Here is a 16,820-nt window from a genome sequence, read left to right on the forward strand (position 1 = left end):
AAATATGTCAAATTTTCAGTAAAATATATACTGTAAGTTTCTAGTTACTTGTAGAAGATACGTTTAGCCATACTTAGTCGCCATACCAAGTTATTTAGGAATCTACAATGTGGAATAATAATTAATAAATTGTATTACAGTTTTAAGTATTGAGTGTATTGAAATAAAAATATGTGATGTAAAATGGTACGTTATTTTTGCGAACGCGCTTGTTATGTAATGCACTTGTATGTTTCGTACCACATGTGACACACTGACCACTTGTGGTGGAAATGTCACACCAATTACATTACGGAGAACTGTGATAATCAGAGAAAGTTATTTCGTGCCACAAAGGCTTTGCTGTGTGAGCCTTCTTGTGTCCCATTTCCACATAATGGGAATTCTGACCTTCTTGCGAATGACTTTCGAGATTTCTTTACCAGGAAAATTAAAAAAACATGCAGAGATCCCTAGATAACAGGAATGTAAAACCTTTGGTAGTCGAGGTAGATGAATGCTCTTATGCTGATGCTTCGCTTTCTGACTTTAAGAACTTGACGGACGATGAAATGCATGATTTGACCAAAGTCAAGTCAGGTTGCTTTGACGATGCTTGGAAAGACTGAAGCTCTTGTTCTCCCTACGTTGAAAAAGCCTGGCCTTGATGTTACATTAATTTTAAACAATTCAGAAGTGTGAAGAATCTACCATATATCTCCAAGTTGTCTGAGAGAGCAGCAGCGTGTCTGCAGGTAATTCAGTACATAAATTGCATTCACTCTTAAAATCAGCCTATAAGCATGGCACCGAAACAGCCTTATTAAAAGTTAAAAACGATCTTTCACTGGATACTGACAAACAACACGTGACCTTGCTTATTCTTCTTGATTTGAATGCTGCATTTGATGATATTGTTTATCACGACATGCTGATTGATCGTTTAAAGTGTGATCTTGGAACTGAAGATAATGCTCTGGCCTGGTTGAAGTCCTATCTTTCTAATTGGTCTCAGCGTGTCTCCATTGATAATGGAATTTCTCGTAATCTTCCTATAGCTGAATATGGACTACAACAAGGATCATGGCCATGCAGATGATACTCAACTATACCTGTCATTCTGCCCTGCCAAATTTATCGCTAGAGGGTGAAGTTGCTGTGCGATCTACGGGTGACTGTATTGCAGATATAAGGAACTAAACGATATCTGATAAACTATGCTTAATGACGATAAAACTGAGTTTGTCTTGATTGGTACCAGACAGCAGGGGTAGCATTTCAGTAGGAACTAAAAGTGTACCCTGTGTTTGTCGCATGAAACTTCGGCAGCTGGCTTAATTCTACGTTAATTATGTCGACGCATATTAGCAAAGTATGCGCGTTTTCATTTTATCATCTTTGCAACATTAGGCGTACTCCTAGGTACGTCAGCCGAAGCGACTCAAACGCTAGTGCACGCTTTAATCACAATCCGTGTTGACTACTGCAATAGCTTGCTCTATATGGTTTATCTCTAGTTTACAAGTACAATACAATTTACAATTTACAATTTATTAAACTCATAACACTAGCAATTTTCAATTGCGCACGTGATTGCCAGCTGAATAAATTAGCAGCGTGTAACTAATGCATCCACCAGACTTATAATTATCTATGGGAAACTACAATGCTGCGGGCCTGAAAGGGATCTTGCCAGGCACAAGCCTTTGAAAGCGGAGAGCTTACAACATAACTTTTATAAAATAATGAAACTTAAAATCATACTAATCAATTAATGACACGCGCAGAGACATCCTGGCACTGTAAGCCGCTCTGGCGCAGTGTCCAGAGCTATCTCTATTGGTTCCTATTTTCTTTGATTTCGGTTTTTGTCCTGGACATGCGCACGGGGGTAATATGAAAGTCAGTACACCATGCAAGGTCATAATGATTACCGCCGACCGGTTGGCTCAGTTGGTTGAGCATCTGACTGCCGTTCGGGAGGTCGAGTGTTCAACTACTCATCTCTTCAGATAACTGCGTAGAAAGTGCTGCCTTATAATTACATCCTGAAATGGTTAGAGTTCGGATATAATAATAACTTTACTCAAGTCTCAAGGTTATTTACCCAAGCACGAGTGCTGCAGCTAGGGCGAAGTTATAGGAACGCAGAGAGAGAAAAGATAACGGGAGGAAATTATGGCAAAATACGAAATAAGAGAATGCCAGGGAAAAGGCAATCAAAGTGAAAACATAAGAAGAAACACAGATGAAATCGAGAGGGAAGATAAGAGTGCGATGAAAATTAAGTAATGGTCCGGCTAAGAAGCAGGCAGAAAAACAATAGCCCGCGGCAATAGCGTCGGTTAGTTAAAATGTGCCAATATTTTAAATCAAATTAAGTTCGGCTGTTCCCATTGGTGTAAGCAGCTAAAAGCGCGAAATTTGAATTTCAATGAAAAATGTAATCGACTTGCCGTCTAAAAAATTAGATTCTGTTTCGTAGAACAAATCATTATGCCTTCAAAAACTATGTTTGTAAATATCGTCAAGATTCTATGCGCCATTTGATTGGCGCATAGAACAATGCCCAAATTTGGCCGAGAGACAGAGATCAAGGGCATGGGGAAGAAGAAATCCAAAAAAGGCTTTTTTTTCATTTTTTTCTCATCTTTTTTCGACATTTTCCGATATTAGCCAATCAGATGCCTCGATTGGAGTGAAGTTAAAAATTAATATTTCGCAGCTTCTAAGTACTTTTGCCGCTGGGCTGCCTGCTTCTTAGCCGGACCATTACTTAAAGATAGTGGGGGAGAAAAAAAACCATGTTAAATAATGAAAAGTCAATTAATCTGGAAGGCGTACGGGCACCTTTAGAAACACTATCTTCAACTGGGAAGTGTTCATATTCATGTATAAACAAGATTTGGACTGAATCGGTGCACGTTATCTGAGTGTAACATTTTTTAAAAGAACAGTACTCATTTTTTGGAATACTAACACAAACTGCAAATTCAATAGACCACCATGTTCTGTTAATCTTTAGTATTTCTCTAAATTTGTGGTCAAAACCATTCAATTGTTCAAGACCATTTAATATACAACATAAGGGAAAATTGCTCCATTGTGATTGGCTAAGAAAAAGGGGTAATTCAATATAGCAAGGCAACAAACCAAGAATTTTGATTGGTCAATCATCAAAGAAAGTCGGAAATAGGCAATCAAATGGCGCAAATGTTTTCCGAGATTGTATGATGTGTGTGCTGCTTTGCTTCAGTTTGAGTAGAGTGAGACACTTTTTCATGCATATTAGTGATATTAGTGATAAGTAATTACATGATTTCAAGTGCAATTTGGGAGAAATAAGCATTAGTAAACTTTTCAAATTTTTGTTGGTCTTTGAAAAAGGTTACCCATGCTCATCTATTCCTCACATCACACAAGTGTGGCCCATAGACCGTTTACGTCCTTGCATAGAATGCTGTGGCAAATAATTATTGATTGTTGTAACTATATAGTAACAATTTAAGTCAGTGTATTGCTTCTATTACTGAATGTACTTGAGCTGTTTTGGGCTTGTGGTTTGATCAAATGATCACATGATATCCAAACTTTTTTCAGGAATTGTAAAACTGGCTTTGCGTACGCTAAGCATTGAACCACCAAAGTATTAACCGGCAAGAGGACCCCTACCTATTCTCAAGGGCAAAATGATCGCAGAAGGGCTAGATCTCCTTTGGAAAAGTTTTTTTTCTGTATACAATGAAAGAAGGAAAAGAGTGGAAGATTTCCCTTGATTCTAAACACATTTTTATGGTAATGGAAATAATTGAAGTAGAAGACCAAACATAGCACAGCAAAAAGACCCTCTTAGGTGTCTTTCGAATTTATTATTATAGTCCGTAAAGTATAGCAAGGTGAAGACCCTTACTAGCCCTTGAGGGTTTATTCTCTTGACGGGAGCAAAAAGGGAGCACCTGAGGTGATGATAGAGTTGAGCCAATCCCGGCTGAGAAGAACTTTGATCGAGTCTTTGCGGCTCCTTTTTGAGAGGGGATTACGTTCGGGATTGAGACTGAGCTATCCTAAACAATGGCAACTTTTTGTTTACTTTTATTTCTGTCAAACAACTGGATCACAAATTTCTGATGGCTTTACTTGCACTAGAAAATCAGAGACTGATGTATCAATCTTTAGAAAGCAAATGGTCTGATCTTCATTTCGGCTTTTTTAACAGAATAGTAGTGTCCTTTCCAGGCGTGCCAGTTGACCCCATCTGCATATGAAGAGTGTTTGCCATGGTGATAAACACCGTTGAGGTTTGAGCTGTGGCAAGCCGTATACCACCAAGCACCTTTATAAGACACAGCACAGTTTGAAGGCCAAGAATCATTGTCGCTGTCCTTGGTAGAAAAGGGAGCACCACGGTGTGATGATAACGAATCACCAGCAGTTCCTAAAAACATTTGAAATATTGTAACAGTACATGTAATGTTGGAAGTATTGTAGTAATACATGGCACAACAGATAACCAATCAATGTCCTTGTTACAGCTCCCCCCAATAGGAGTGTCTTTTAAGGTATCAGTATACCCCAAATGACAATCTCGCGTTGTCGCTACCTCACGAGCACACTTTTCATAAAAATCGCAATAAAGTATACATTTTCTAAAAGCTTAGGAATTGTAGAATCCGGTTATTAGTTGATTTAAGGTGATTCCTTAGTAATAGAAGTTGTCGTAACTTTTCTCGATTGTTCCCTACATTATAGTGACTCGAAATGTGCAATTAAATAAAGAGGTCACCAAGCTCGTTCGTGAGATATAACTTGCTCAAGTTACTCATTTAATCATTGCGACTTCATCTATCAAGGACAAGTTTGATCTATTGGTTCAGGCTACGTTTTGCAGGAACAGGAAGCAAAGCTTTAACTTAATTCTTAAAATAAAAAAAACAGATGAAGTGTATTGCTCAAAAGGAATAATTTAATGTTTGTTCTATGGCACAGGCACACGTCTTGAAAAGGCACTGACTACAAATATTCCTCGGGTTCGTGATCTCGAGGAGACAATTTTGTGTCCATGAGTGATGGCTACGAATCCTTTTTTTCCTTTAACTTTTTCTTCTGACGTAAATTTTTAAAATTTTTTTTACAGCACAAAGAGGATGAGTAAGAATAAAATTATGCCAAAAAAAAGATAGGTCACCAACCTCGTTTAGGAGGAAACAGAAAGCAAACCAAGCTCGACCCCTCGACAACACGTCTCCCCGATAGCAAGGTTTCACTTTCACTGTTGGACTGAAATGTTCTTTAGCATCATCAAAGCTATCACTCGACTTTTTGTTTTGCGAGAGTCTAAAAGGTTTCTTGTTTTGCTCTTTACTGCTGTGCTCTGAAAACGGCCATTCTTCTTTCTAGCGAGGTTTCCGGCACGAAAGGTCGCCATTTTGAAATGTTTTTGGCCACGTTCGATATATCAATACTCACACATGGCTACGAGTCTTTATGGTTAAATTCAAACATTGTTTAGTTTAGAAATATCCGTGACCAAAAAGCCTGTCAGCCATGCCTTAAAACGAACGTGGCCTGCACTGTGTTATGCGCAGAACAGGATGCGCAGTGCAATACTAGGGAATCACCTTAAGGCACAAAATTGCGATCATTTTCCAAAACTATGTACAATCCTGGTGGAAAGGTGGACGCAAAAAAGGGAGCGAAAGGAGAACACGCGTTGCTCATATAACGGTGGAAGTATGTACAGTGAATTCTCTACTTCTGGCCCAAAAATTGACATGTGTCCTAAAGTCTTTTCACCCAGATTGTAGTTTCGCAAATTGAGTTCGTTTCCGGTTAGAATGTAACCGGAAAAAGCACGCGACATCTCTACAATACAATACAATACAATACAATACAATACAATAATGTATTTACCCACGTTAGCGTCTAAGAGCACAAGTGCTCGTTCCAAATACGAACGTGCATTAAATCTACAATTATAGCATAAAATCTAAAGAAGAAAATTAAAGATCTCGATATAAAGATTACAACTGGATTGATCTTAGCTTAAACTTAAGAATATTAACATTATCGGCCAGCTTGACATCAACTGGAAGTTTATTCCACAGTTGAACGCAGAGATTGCTGCTTTTTCCTACACTCTTAAGTGTCCAACTTACATCTATTTAAGACTTCTTAATAAGACAATGATTTCCCGTGCCCTGTCAGTATCCTTAATATATAATGATTGGCGTCTTCAATTTTATTGGCCTGGACTTTCTCCAACCCTAACAAGAGGGGACTACAGTATTCTAGTTGTGGTAAAATGAAAGACTTCAAGCTAGCATAACGCCCATAGGTACAAAACGCCTAAATCTCGACTAAATCTAAATCCACGGGTCCTCACATACGCCATTTTTAGCTGACTAGAAATATGCTCTGTAAAGTTTATCATGCTATCAAGTTCCACGCCCAGGATTCTAATAGAGGGAAGTTTAGTAACGCCAGAACCATTCAAAGTTAAGCCAAAATAGTACTTGCAAGGACCGATGAGAAGGGCTTGCGTCTTGGCATTGTTTATCAACAAATAGTTTGCATCGAAGCATTCCGACAGGCGGCTGAGACCATGGTTCACAACAAATTGCAAGGCAATGGGCGAGAGATCTGATGCATACAGAGTCGTGTTATCAGCGTATAATCTCAAAGACATGTCCGGGACAGCATAATTCAAGTCATTAATGAACATATTGAACAACAGTGGCCCGAGGAGGGACCCCTGTGGAAGCCCCACTCTCAACGCTGAATAACTTGAGCACACACCGAGCAAACAAACCCTCTGTTTACGTACCAGTAGATAGGATGACATCAAACTCAAGGCGAATTGAGAGAGATCATACGCTTTCACCATACGCTGTTTGGATCCCCTGAAGCTTTTGCAGTACCAAAATCTCTGATTGCTGATTATAAGAGTGGGACTGGGTAATGGAGCAAAAGTTTCAGGGGATGTAAGATCCAAACAGACGTATGTAGATAAGAAAGTACCTGTGAAAATAATATTACCATTTAAGGACCAGATATCAGCGAATTCTGTGCGAAGACAACTTGGAGAATTAAGTCGCAAAATTGGAAAAGATATCCATCCCGTGTACATAAGCCGAAAGATCGGATCTAACATCAAGCCAAAAGAAAGCAAACCCCCTATTGTTAACCAACAATGCGTTATTTACCATTTCAAGTGTGATCTGTGCGATGCGAAATAAGTCGGCAACACATGCCGGCACCTGTACCAACACATTGACGAACATAAGGGATCTGCCATCGGGAAACACGTCAGAGATCAACATGGGAGGGACCCCAGGGACAAATCTCGTAGTTTCAAGATTTACGGAAGTGCCAGAGCAAATTTATGAAATGTTTTTAATAAAAGAACTAAAGCCAACTTTAAACACGCAGTCTGACTCCAACGACAACGGAAAACTCACCGTAAACGAAGTGGAAACGTGCACCTCGTTCGATGACATTTAATAGTTTTGAGAGATAGAGCCATTTGTTGAAGGCTTCTGATTAGAGATATTTATTCATAGAATCGTTTTCCCTTTAAAACTTTGTTAGAAGAAACCTTTTTTCGCTGAACTCTCTGCAATTAAAAGAACTGAATGAAATGCACCCGGAAATACCAAAAAGTAAATTATGGCACAATTATCAATTTTAGGGGATGATGATATTTTAAACAAAATCACTTGATTCTCGAATTCCCCGTTCAACTAATATCCAGAAGCAGATGACCTTGAAGCGTGGAATTTGTTTCCTTGGAACAAAGCGGGGGATTTTAGGACACCAATTTTATGACCAAATTTACACAAAAAATTCGAACCAGAAGAAAAGGAAGAAGATTCAATGTTCAGTGTCCTAAGCTGTTTTGATTTGAATTGACTGAAATAACGTCAGTATTCAGATAGCTCCTCCATGTACTTGATACACAATGCCGCTGCAGTTGTACTCCGAGGATCAACGTTTCCACATGACTTCTTTGCCTCTTTCTCAGATCCTTTTTCGGTTCATGATAGGCTTGATGCTCGGGTAGCCATATTGGGTCAACGTGTAGCATGGAGTTTAGTGCCAATGCTGGCATTTTGGTGTCATCTTCAAGGTGACTCAATGGCCTATTGTTGAGCCCTGGAGAATAGCGAGGTATTCTTCGAAAACCAGTTAGTGGGTGAACACATGGGGAGGTAGACTGGATACTCTTTCATTATTCGTCCTCGACATTCTAGGACTTGTTGATCGTCGAGTTGGAGGTTGAGTTGTAGTTTGTCGGTGTGGAAGTAAGGCTGCTGTTGGGCTGATTGTTGCACTTGCTTGATCCACCATAGCTCCTGAGTTTGCACTTCATCTGTAGTGATTGGACAGGACCGTTTATTTCTTGGCTGTGCTTGGCAATTGTGAATGAACCAGCATACCAATTCTTGGATGCGTAGAACCTTTGTTAGAGGGTTATGGTCCATCAGGGGATCCAGAACACGTCTTCTAGGAATAGATGAAGAGAGGATTTCACGCTTTACTTAAGCTTTAGCTATGATATTAGGGGAAAGCTCCAACAAGATTTCCGGTGGCCACTTTGGCGGGTCACTCAACCAAGCAGGTCCTACTTTCCAGACGGCGTTCTTTACGGCGTTCACTTCCCCCTCGACTTCCAAGATCTGCTGGGTTGTCTTCGGGTAGGACCTAAGGCCAAGTGACGTCACCATGCTGCTGATTCTTGCGCACTCTATTTGAGACAAACTGGCGATACTCCTCTTGGCCCTTGATTCAATAGAAAGCAACTGTCGAGTCCAGCCAGCAATGCACCGTACTTGGGATGAGATGTAATGCTGCTTGCACGTTGGTAGCAAGATTCACGGCGATGTGTCTTGCGATTAACTCGAGTCTGGGGGTAGATTGGTTTTCCTTGGCGAGTCGAGACTTGGCAGAAGTAAGCTGTCGGGTGGTTCCTTGAGCCTGCTGGACCACTACATAGACTGCACCACACATCCCTTTAGTACTGTCATCACCAAAGGCGTGCAATGTAAACTGTGCAATTGGTTCACGATAGGCAGCGACAGTTCGGGGCACCTTGAGGGTTTCAGTCAACATTGATGACCAGTCTTTCCGGCGTTTGAGAAATGAGTCTTGATCTTTTAAATCCCAGGCAAGCTTGCTGTCGCACATGTCGCGGTAAAGCCGTTTCCCGAGCAAGTTTATGGCGATGCAAGGCCAAGAGGCTCATATCTTCCGGCCAGGTAAGAATCAAAGAAGAAGACCGAGACTCCGTACGATTCCACTGGACACCTCAGAACAGCAGCGATATGTGTGTGTCCGTTTTACCAGAGCCCTGTTTGGACTGACGTGCTCGCCTTCCCTGCTGAACGGAGTTATCAAACAGAATCTTGACAAGAGATAATTGGATAAAAGACGTCTTTGCTTTCGTGGTCAAGTGCTGTCAACACCCCCCTCCCCCCCCCTCCCCCCCCCCTTAACTGTTCTTTGACCCCTTAACAAGCTACATATTGAAGTGTGGTGTCGTTTCCCACAGTTTGGGAAATTCGAAACGTTTTGACATTCAGAGAATTTGTGTGGCCTTCCTTGTGCAACTGAAACAGAGCCGCTTTGTGCTTAGAAACTCCTTGCGCTTTTCAGGTGAATTGAGAGAAGTACAGTTAGTCGGCTTGTGGTCTTCTGAATCACAGTAAACGCACTTGCGTTAGGTTCCCTTTCGCCGCTGAGTTTTGAACACTCGAGTCGGTATCTCGTTTCTTCGGACTTGAAGCTGTCAACAGGGCTTCGTCGCGTCCACTGGCGGAGGGCGTTGGTGAATTGATTAAAGTCTCAGTTCTCCCACTCGGGATCATTCCTAACAAGATCTCTTCTGGTGTGCGGCAATTTCTCTAAGGTCAACGACACTATTCCGTTGACTTGATTAACTGAATATCAAATGCTTGTACGTTGCACGACAAGTTTCGTAAAACCCTGAAAGGGTTTGCGGCAGGAGTATAAGGGAGTTCGAATGATTTCTTTTTCATACGCTTTTACAATCTCACTTCCCTTGCCATTTCCCCTCCCCCCCCCCCCCCCTCCCCCCCCTTTTAAAATTGCTTTGGCTCTATGATATCCTTTAGAAGAATGCAGACTGAAGAGCTGCTTTTCTTTTCCTCACCTTTTCGTTGAAAAGCTCACGTAGATACGTGAACTGTTTTGTCAATGGATTCTGAGAATTGACCCTAAAATCTTGGCCAGTCGGTAAAGAAACCATTTAACTTCGAGATTATGAGTTTGGGAAGTTTAGCCTGGTTGATTGGGGCTCCGGTTTGTAGGCTTTTGCTGTCCGTTAAGTGGTATTTCACTTGTAGTTTAAGCTTTGTCTCTTACAATTTGATGTCGAATTGCATTGTTTTCTCTTGTTCTTCAATCTGTTGCTCTTGTCTTCTCATTGCAATCCTTTCTTTTAGCACTCTCATTTGTTTCTCTGCTTCTTCTATCCTAGAGTCAACGCTATCATTCCACTGGCTAATTTCTTCGTCTTCTAGCTTGGCAGCTATCTTAAGGGCTTCAAATTCTCTTCGTACTTTGTCGGCATCTGTCAAGATATGGCATATTGCTTCTGGGCTGGCTTTACCGACCGTTCTTTTAAGCTGTTTCTAGTTTAGTTTGGAAAACAAGCAAAATGACTTCTTCACAATTTCTGCACTTCGCAGTCATGGGAGTCCTGGATATTTTTGAAGATATTACAGACCCTAAACCAAATGGCAACCAAGATCCATATGATGTGTGTGTTATCCTTTCCGAACTGAAGAAAATATACATTTTGACCGACACGTATTTCAACAGGAAAAGCCGTGGATAAATTTCTGGTTCGTCTTCTTCAGCAGGCTCGACATTGCAATTTTGGCACTTCTTTAAAGGATAATTTGAGGGACCAGTTGATCAAGAAGCTAACCGACATGGAACTGAAGAGAAGATTGTTGGAAACGTGAGAAATGTCACTTTAACTGAAGTTTTGGAGAAAGCGAGAGCGTCGGAAGCGGCTTGTCAGCAAATAATAGGGGCACCCAACAATCTTCGGTGAGATTTGTGTTCGGAAGAGTCTAACCGTTCTAAGAATTTCGGTTGTAGGTTGATAGGCAGCTACAGATTTCTGTACTCAAACATCACCTAAAAAAGTCGCAACCAGGGAAAAGTAGTTCCTTACGTTTTCGGAAGGGATAATTTTTGCAATTGTTGGCAATAAAAAGATCACCTAGCAGTTTCGAATAAGAAAATGGTTATTTTGGAAGTTCTTATAAGGCAACGTTTAGGTAGCAATTTCTGAAATGAAGATATCATTCCCTAAAATTTTCGATTCTGCAATTTTCAGCTAAGATATCCGAACAGAGCAAATTCTTCTAGGTGACAAAAACATCTATTTAGATAGTCTTTAGACATTAAAAAGAGCCTATAAATGTTTCTCAAAGGCTTTTGGCTTAATTTGCTTGAAATAACATTCGTGCAAAGCTGTGTAGCAATGTCAACGCGGTAGGCAAAAGGTCAGAAAGAACGAAGACCAACCTGGGAAGTTGTGTTACAGTTGTGGAAAGACGGGACATTTATCTCGTGATCCGTGTTGCCGGGCAAAAGGAACGAAGTGCGCTAAGTGTTCGAGATACGGTCATTTTGCATTCTGTTGCAAACGCAATAATCCTCCTTCACTAGAAGAGAGCCAGTGACAGCAGAGGAAGTGTCGGCAGGCAGACAAATCAGGCGGGAGTGTGTTCAGTGGAAGGTAGCTTTGTTATGTCTGATGAAAGCAACCTAGCATTTGCATTTGTTCTGTCAAAGTAAACAGAGGAGGAGGTTTGCATGGTGTCAAGGACAAGAGAGCCAACAATGGACGTGGGTATTAATAGTATTGCTACAGAAGTTTGATTGATTCAGGGTCGCTGAGTAATTTTATAGGCGAAGAAGATTTTCAGAAGTTAACAGAGTCAGGTTTTAATGGGAAGATTGAACATTGTTTTAAGAAATTGTTTGCTTATGGAGGGAAGAGGGTTGATGTGATTGGCCAATTTAAGGAGGATGTTTGCGACGAGAATTCTACAGGTTGTGTCTACCTATTTTATTCTTGTTACGTTGGACGGTTCATTCTGGGATATGCAACAGAAACAGCATTAGGAGTCCTCCATATTGGACCAAATGCAGCCCCAGCTATTGCTTGCAATGTTCTTCAAGATGGCATTGCCAGTGAACGAAAAGCAAAGTATCCTAAAGTGTTTGTGGGAGTTGGAAAGCTAAAAGATTTCAAGTTGAAGTTGCATATCGATCCAAATGTACCTCCTGTGGCCTAAAAGTTGAAAAGGATCCCATTTGCAATTCCCGACAAAGTAACTGCCAAGATAAAGGAACTGTTAAAGGAGGGCATTATACAGGCAGTTGAAGGCCCTACCACGTGGGCAAGTCCAGTTGTTGTAGCACCAAAGCCCAATGGCGAGTTAAGACTTTGCGTGGACATGCCCAGTGCCAACGAGGCAGTTGTTCTGGAAAGGCTGCCCTTCCCCACAGTTGATGAAGTCCTTGAAGAATTAAATGGTAGTACTGTATTCTCTAAATTACACATTCGTTAGAGTTTTCATCAAATAGAACTGCGTGAAGATTCAAGGAACATAATTACCTTCATTACCCACGAAAGCCTATTCAGACAAAAAAGGTTGAATTTTAGGGTGAATGCGGCGCCTGAGCAATATCAGCACGTTATTAGGCAAGCAATTGCAGGTGTGAAAGGAACTGTTAACATTGCAGATGATTTCAGACCATAACCAGAATCTAGACAAACTATTAGCCAAGTTACAAGAGAACAATCTGACCTTTAGATGTAAGAAGTGCACCTTCAGAATGAGCAAAGTGGATTTCATGGGAATTCTGCTCTCCCAAAACGACATAGGTCCCACGTAAGAGAAAGTTCTAGTAGTATAAGAGGCAACCTGCCCTACAACGCCTTCGGAAGTTAGAGGGTTCCTAAGTTTGGTTGGCAACTACCGCTCACCCTCTGAGAGCACTTACTAGGAACAGGGCTAACTTTTAGTGGAAAGAGGCACAGGAGAAAGCATTTAATTAGCTGAAAGATGAATTAGCAGGGGCGTCCATGCTGGCCTACTTTGACGAGACTGCGCACACGGGGGTCTTAGCAGATGCCAGCCCAGTAGGACTTGGTGCTGTCCTAGTGCAGGAAGCTGGGAGACGTAGGCGTGCTGTATGTTATGGCAGTAGAAGTCTTAGTGACACCGAACGTCGATAGAGTCAAACTGAAAAAGAACCTATGGCACTTGTACGGGCCTGCGAAAGGTTTAATTTGTACCTGAATGGTTTACCTGAGTTTGATTTAGTGACTGACCCTCAAGCACTCAAAACCATCGATGGCCCAAGATCCAAACCATCAGCCCGAATTGAGCGCTGGGTGTTACTGTTACAGCCTTACAAATAAAAAGTGTGTTACGTTCCCTCCAGAGAAAACCTCGCAGCTGACCAAGATACCAGAATGAGGAGCACGTACGCAACGTAACGCTTCAAGCGGTACCGATGGCCTTGAGAATATAGAATCGAGGAAATTAAGGAAGCCTCGTCAAAAAACGAAGAGCTCAAGGTCGTGTGGGCGTGTCTGCGAAAGGATGACTCGAGTGCGGCACCTAAAGCCTTTGTGAAGGTGCGAAATGAGTTGACTTTCGTTGGTCAAGTCGTGCAGCGGGGAACAAGAAGTGCCATCCCACGAACTGTCCGTCACAGAGTCCTCAATTTAGCTCATGAAGGCCATCAGGGAATTGTTAAAACCAAGGAGCGTTTAAGATTATAAGTCTGGTGGCCAGGAATAGACCAGCAAGCTGAGCGGCATTGTAGAGAATGCTTTGGATGTCAACTGGTTCGGAAACATATCCCGCCCCCACCAATAAGACCCACAAGACTACCAGAGTCATCGTGGCAAGAAGTGGCCCTTGATTTGCTCTGTCCTTTGCATGAAGGACAATATTTGTGATTGGTGGTAGATTATTTCTCTAGATGGATGGAAGTAGATGTGATTCGTTCTACAACAAGTGCTACAATTATCAAGTGTCTAGACAATCATTTAGCTCAGTATGGGCTACCGGTTGGTCTGAGAAGTGACAATGGCCTTAATCTAGTGTTTGCGGAGATGGAGAAATACTAAGAAGAAATGGGCATTGTCCACCACCACACTATGCCATTGTGGCCAAGGGCCAATGGGGAGGGTGAGCAAGAAAATCGATCTCTCCCAAAGGCTATGCGAGTTTTCCAAGTTGAAGGAAAAAACTGGCGTGATGAGCTCAACAAATTCTTACTTGCTCACCGATCAACTTACCACACTACTACCACTTGAGTCATCCCAGCGGAACAATTTTTCAAGAGGAAGCTGACACCAAGCTACCGGAGCTCAAGAAAGCTGATGAAAAACGATTTACTTTAGCGTACCAACAAGTGAGAGGTGGGGACGCGGAGAAAAAACAGATAGGCAAAGATTATGCCAAAAAAATCATGCTAAAGACAGAAATGTCAATGTACGGCACACTGTTGCTGGAGAGGAAGAAGGAGAACAAGTTATCCCCATGAAAGTGAGCCATATACTGTTTATACTGTCCTGCAGTCCCCTCAGGGGGTGGAATACAAAAGAAATTTGTAACACGTTAAGCCCCTGGTAAATCTTGACATTGAGGGTAATTTAGAACCAGAATCACGACCACCTAACGAAGCTCCATCTCCAGAAAGTGTGAATCACCAACCAATTCAGGAACCTGCACCTCCGGACACTACGCCTGCAAACACGCCGCGTCCTTCTGGAACGAATTAGACAGCCTCCTAGAAAACTGACTGACTACATTGTTTAGTCACTTTCGAAGAACTGTTTTAGATTGGCATCTTCGATTGCCAGAATCATGACTTTAGTTAAGATTGATTTATTAAGCGAAACTGCAGAGCATTTTCAATGTACTTTGGTCTAGGTCCAGTGCATTAGTTATTTACAAAGTTTCGTCGTTCATGTTTAAAAGAAAGCTAAAGAATTCTATCTACAAGTTTGTAGTCGGAGAAAAAAAGGATTGTGGAGTACTAGCACTACTAGAACATGGAATGTATAGTGGCGGGAAAGGAGAAGAATAAGGGAGGATTTCATGGCAAAATTTGTGTGTGAGTTAACCCATTAATACACTACATGTACTTTTCCCAAAACCTTGCCAGCAGAGCCTTTCTTAACTACACGAGAAAGAAAGTACTCTGCGGAAATATTGAGTATTCACAAGCCGCTGCTTGGAGACAGTTAACCCAAGTCTCGATCTCACTCCTAGACGCCATATTGATTTTCGTACTGAAGACTCGATTTTAACCTTTGTCTTGTACGATGCGCGCGCTGCCTAAACTAGTGACTACCCAGAAACTTGGGTTGCATTGACATAAAAGACTTGACACGATTTCTGCAGAACCTCTCTTTCTCGCCCCCTGGTGAGTTTTAGAGAGGCTCGGATCGCAGGGTGGGGCTGCCTGTGATCGCACTAGTATTGCTTTTTGTATCTTAGAATCTTAATTGCGATAGACGAGTGCTGAAAATTACATACCCGAGTAGGTTCCAAGGCTCAACTGGTATTTGGCCTTACCACTGGTCACTGCAAACATGTCATAGGCAGCATAGGCAGTTTTTCCTGCTGTGTCTTCCAAATCAACTCGAAGACTATTCCTCACTAGTCTGGTCAGACGATGGATCTTGTCCAGTCCCAGCCAAAACTCACCATTTAGGTTGCCAAAGCCTTGTTTGTAGTCAGACCAGCCGCGGTAAAAGTCAACCGATCCGTCCAGTCTCTTTTGGAACACTGTCCATCCCCCACCGGCTGTTGTCTGGTCACAAAACACATCAAAGGCCCCTGAACCATCAGGGTCGATTGTGTAAACACCACTGATCCTTTCACCAGATTTGTACAGCTCAGCACAGTTCCTTTTCACTGTTTGAACAATTAACAAGGAATGGAAAATTCTATTAGAACTGTAAGAAAAAGAAATAACTCCACCAACGTGTTCTAACACCAACTCTACTAACCCCCGCATTAACGCTTGCTTAACTTTAAATGCACGATCACGGCAAGCGTACCCATACCTTTAACAGTGTTGTTAGAGCCTATCAGTGTGTGGATATCACTTTGTATTTGAGTGAGTTGCTTCTTCATTTCTTTCAGCATAGCTTCGATCTTTTCAGTTGATGATCCAGCGTAAAAGTAAATGTTGTTGCAATGCTGAGTAGCTGTCTTTAAATTGGCTGCAGCATTTCCCGACGAAGCAACGGGCTGGTTGACGAACAACGCGTAGAGCACTAATTCAAAGCAAATTACAGTGGTAAAAAAAGACATCTCGATAACTGATTGAGGTTCAACCCAATCGAACCTTAATCGTCGAGTTAGCAATGAAGATGAATAGATCAAGTAGCGTCTTAAGTGTTATTAAGGTTTGTGTAGGAAAGCAGCTGAGATAACGCGAAATTTTTCGAGTTTACATACACGTAAGTGGTTTCTTTGTGATCGTGATATGCGACTGAAATATATTCATTGAACATAAGGGAACATTTACTTAACATGAAAGAGTAATTAAATTTCCACAATATTCAATCAATTGCAGGTTAGTGATCCGCTGAAAGGCAATTTAGTAATTCAATATTTAGGACACTCTTGTTTACGTTTTGTTTAATTTATCTCTAATTGAATGTCACTAGCCTTTCAGGGTCACCCAACGACCGAATGTCTTAATGTTTGTCAGAATTCCCTAAAATGGTTTGCACCATTTTTAGCGAGTTTGTAGGTTCCCTAGCTACA

At 41.5% G+C, this 16,820-nt stretch overlaps 1 protein-coding gene across 1 annotated transcript; it reads right to left on the bottom strand.

Moving 5' to 3' along the window:
* Positions 1 to 4,055: 4,055 nt before the first annotated feature.
* On the bottom strand, positions 4,056 to 16,434 carry LOC138042023 (ryncolin-1-like). The gene is made up of 3 exons (XM_068887751.1): positions 16,112 to 16,434; positions 15,579 to 15,959; positions 4,056 to 4,414 (listed from the first exon to the last, which is right to left on the bottom strand). The coding sequence occupies exons 1-3, from the start codon at positions 16,359 to 16,361 to the stop codon at positions 4,152 to 4,154; spliced, it is 894 nt and encodes a 297-aa protein (XP_068743852.1). The 5' UTR covers positions 16,362 to 16,434; the 3' UTR covers positions 4,056 to 4,151.
* Positions 16,435 to 16,820: the final 386 nt, after the last annotated feature.

The sequence above is a fragment of the Montipora capricornis genome, chromosome 3, assembly GCF_036669925.1.
Source record: "Montipora capricornis isolate CH-2021 chromosome 3, ASM3666992v2, whole genome shotgun sequence".
In the NCBI taxonomy this organism is placed as follows: Eukaryota; Metazoa; Cnidaria; class Anthozoa; order Scleractinia; family Acroporidae; genus Montipora; species Montipora capricornis.

Excerpts from the sequence above, each read along its gene's own strand:
- LOC138042023 (XM_068887751.1), bottom strand. The coding sequence starts at position 16,361 with ATGTCTTTTTTTACCACTGTAATTTGCTTTGAATTAGTGCTCTACGCG. Across the intron at positions 15,960-16,111 it reads CTCTAACAACACTGTTAAAG|TGAAAAGGAACTGTGCTGAG; the intron begins GTATGGGTACGC and ends TTGTTCAAACAG. Across the intron at positions 4,415-15,578 it reads GAGCCTTGGAACCTACTCGG|GAACTGCTGGTGATTCGTTA; the intron begins GTATGTAATTTT and ends AAATGTTTTTAG.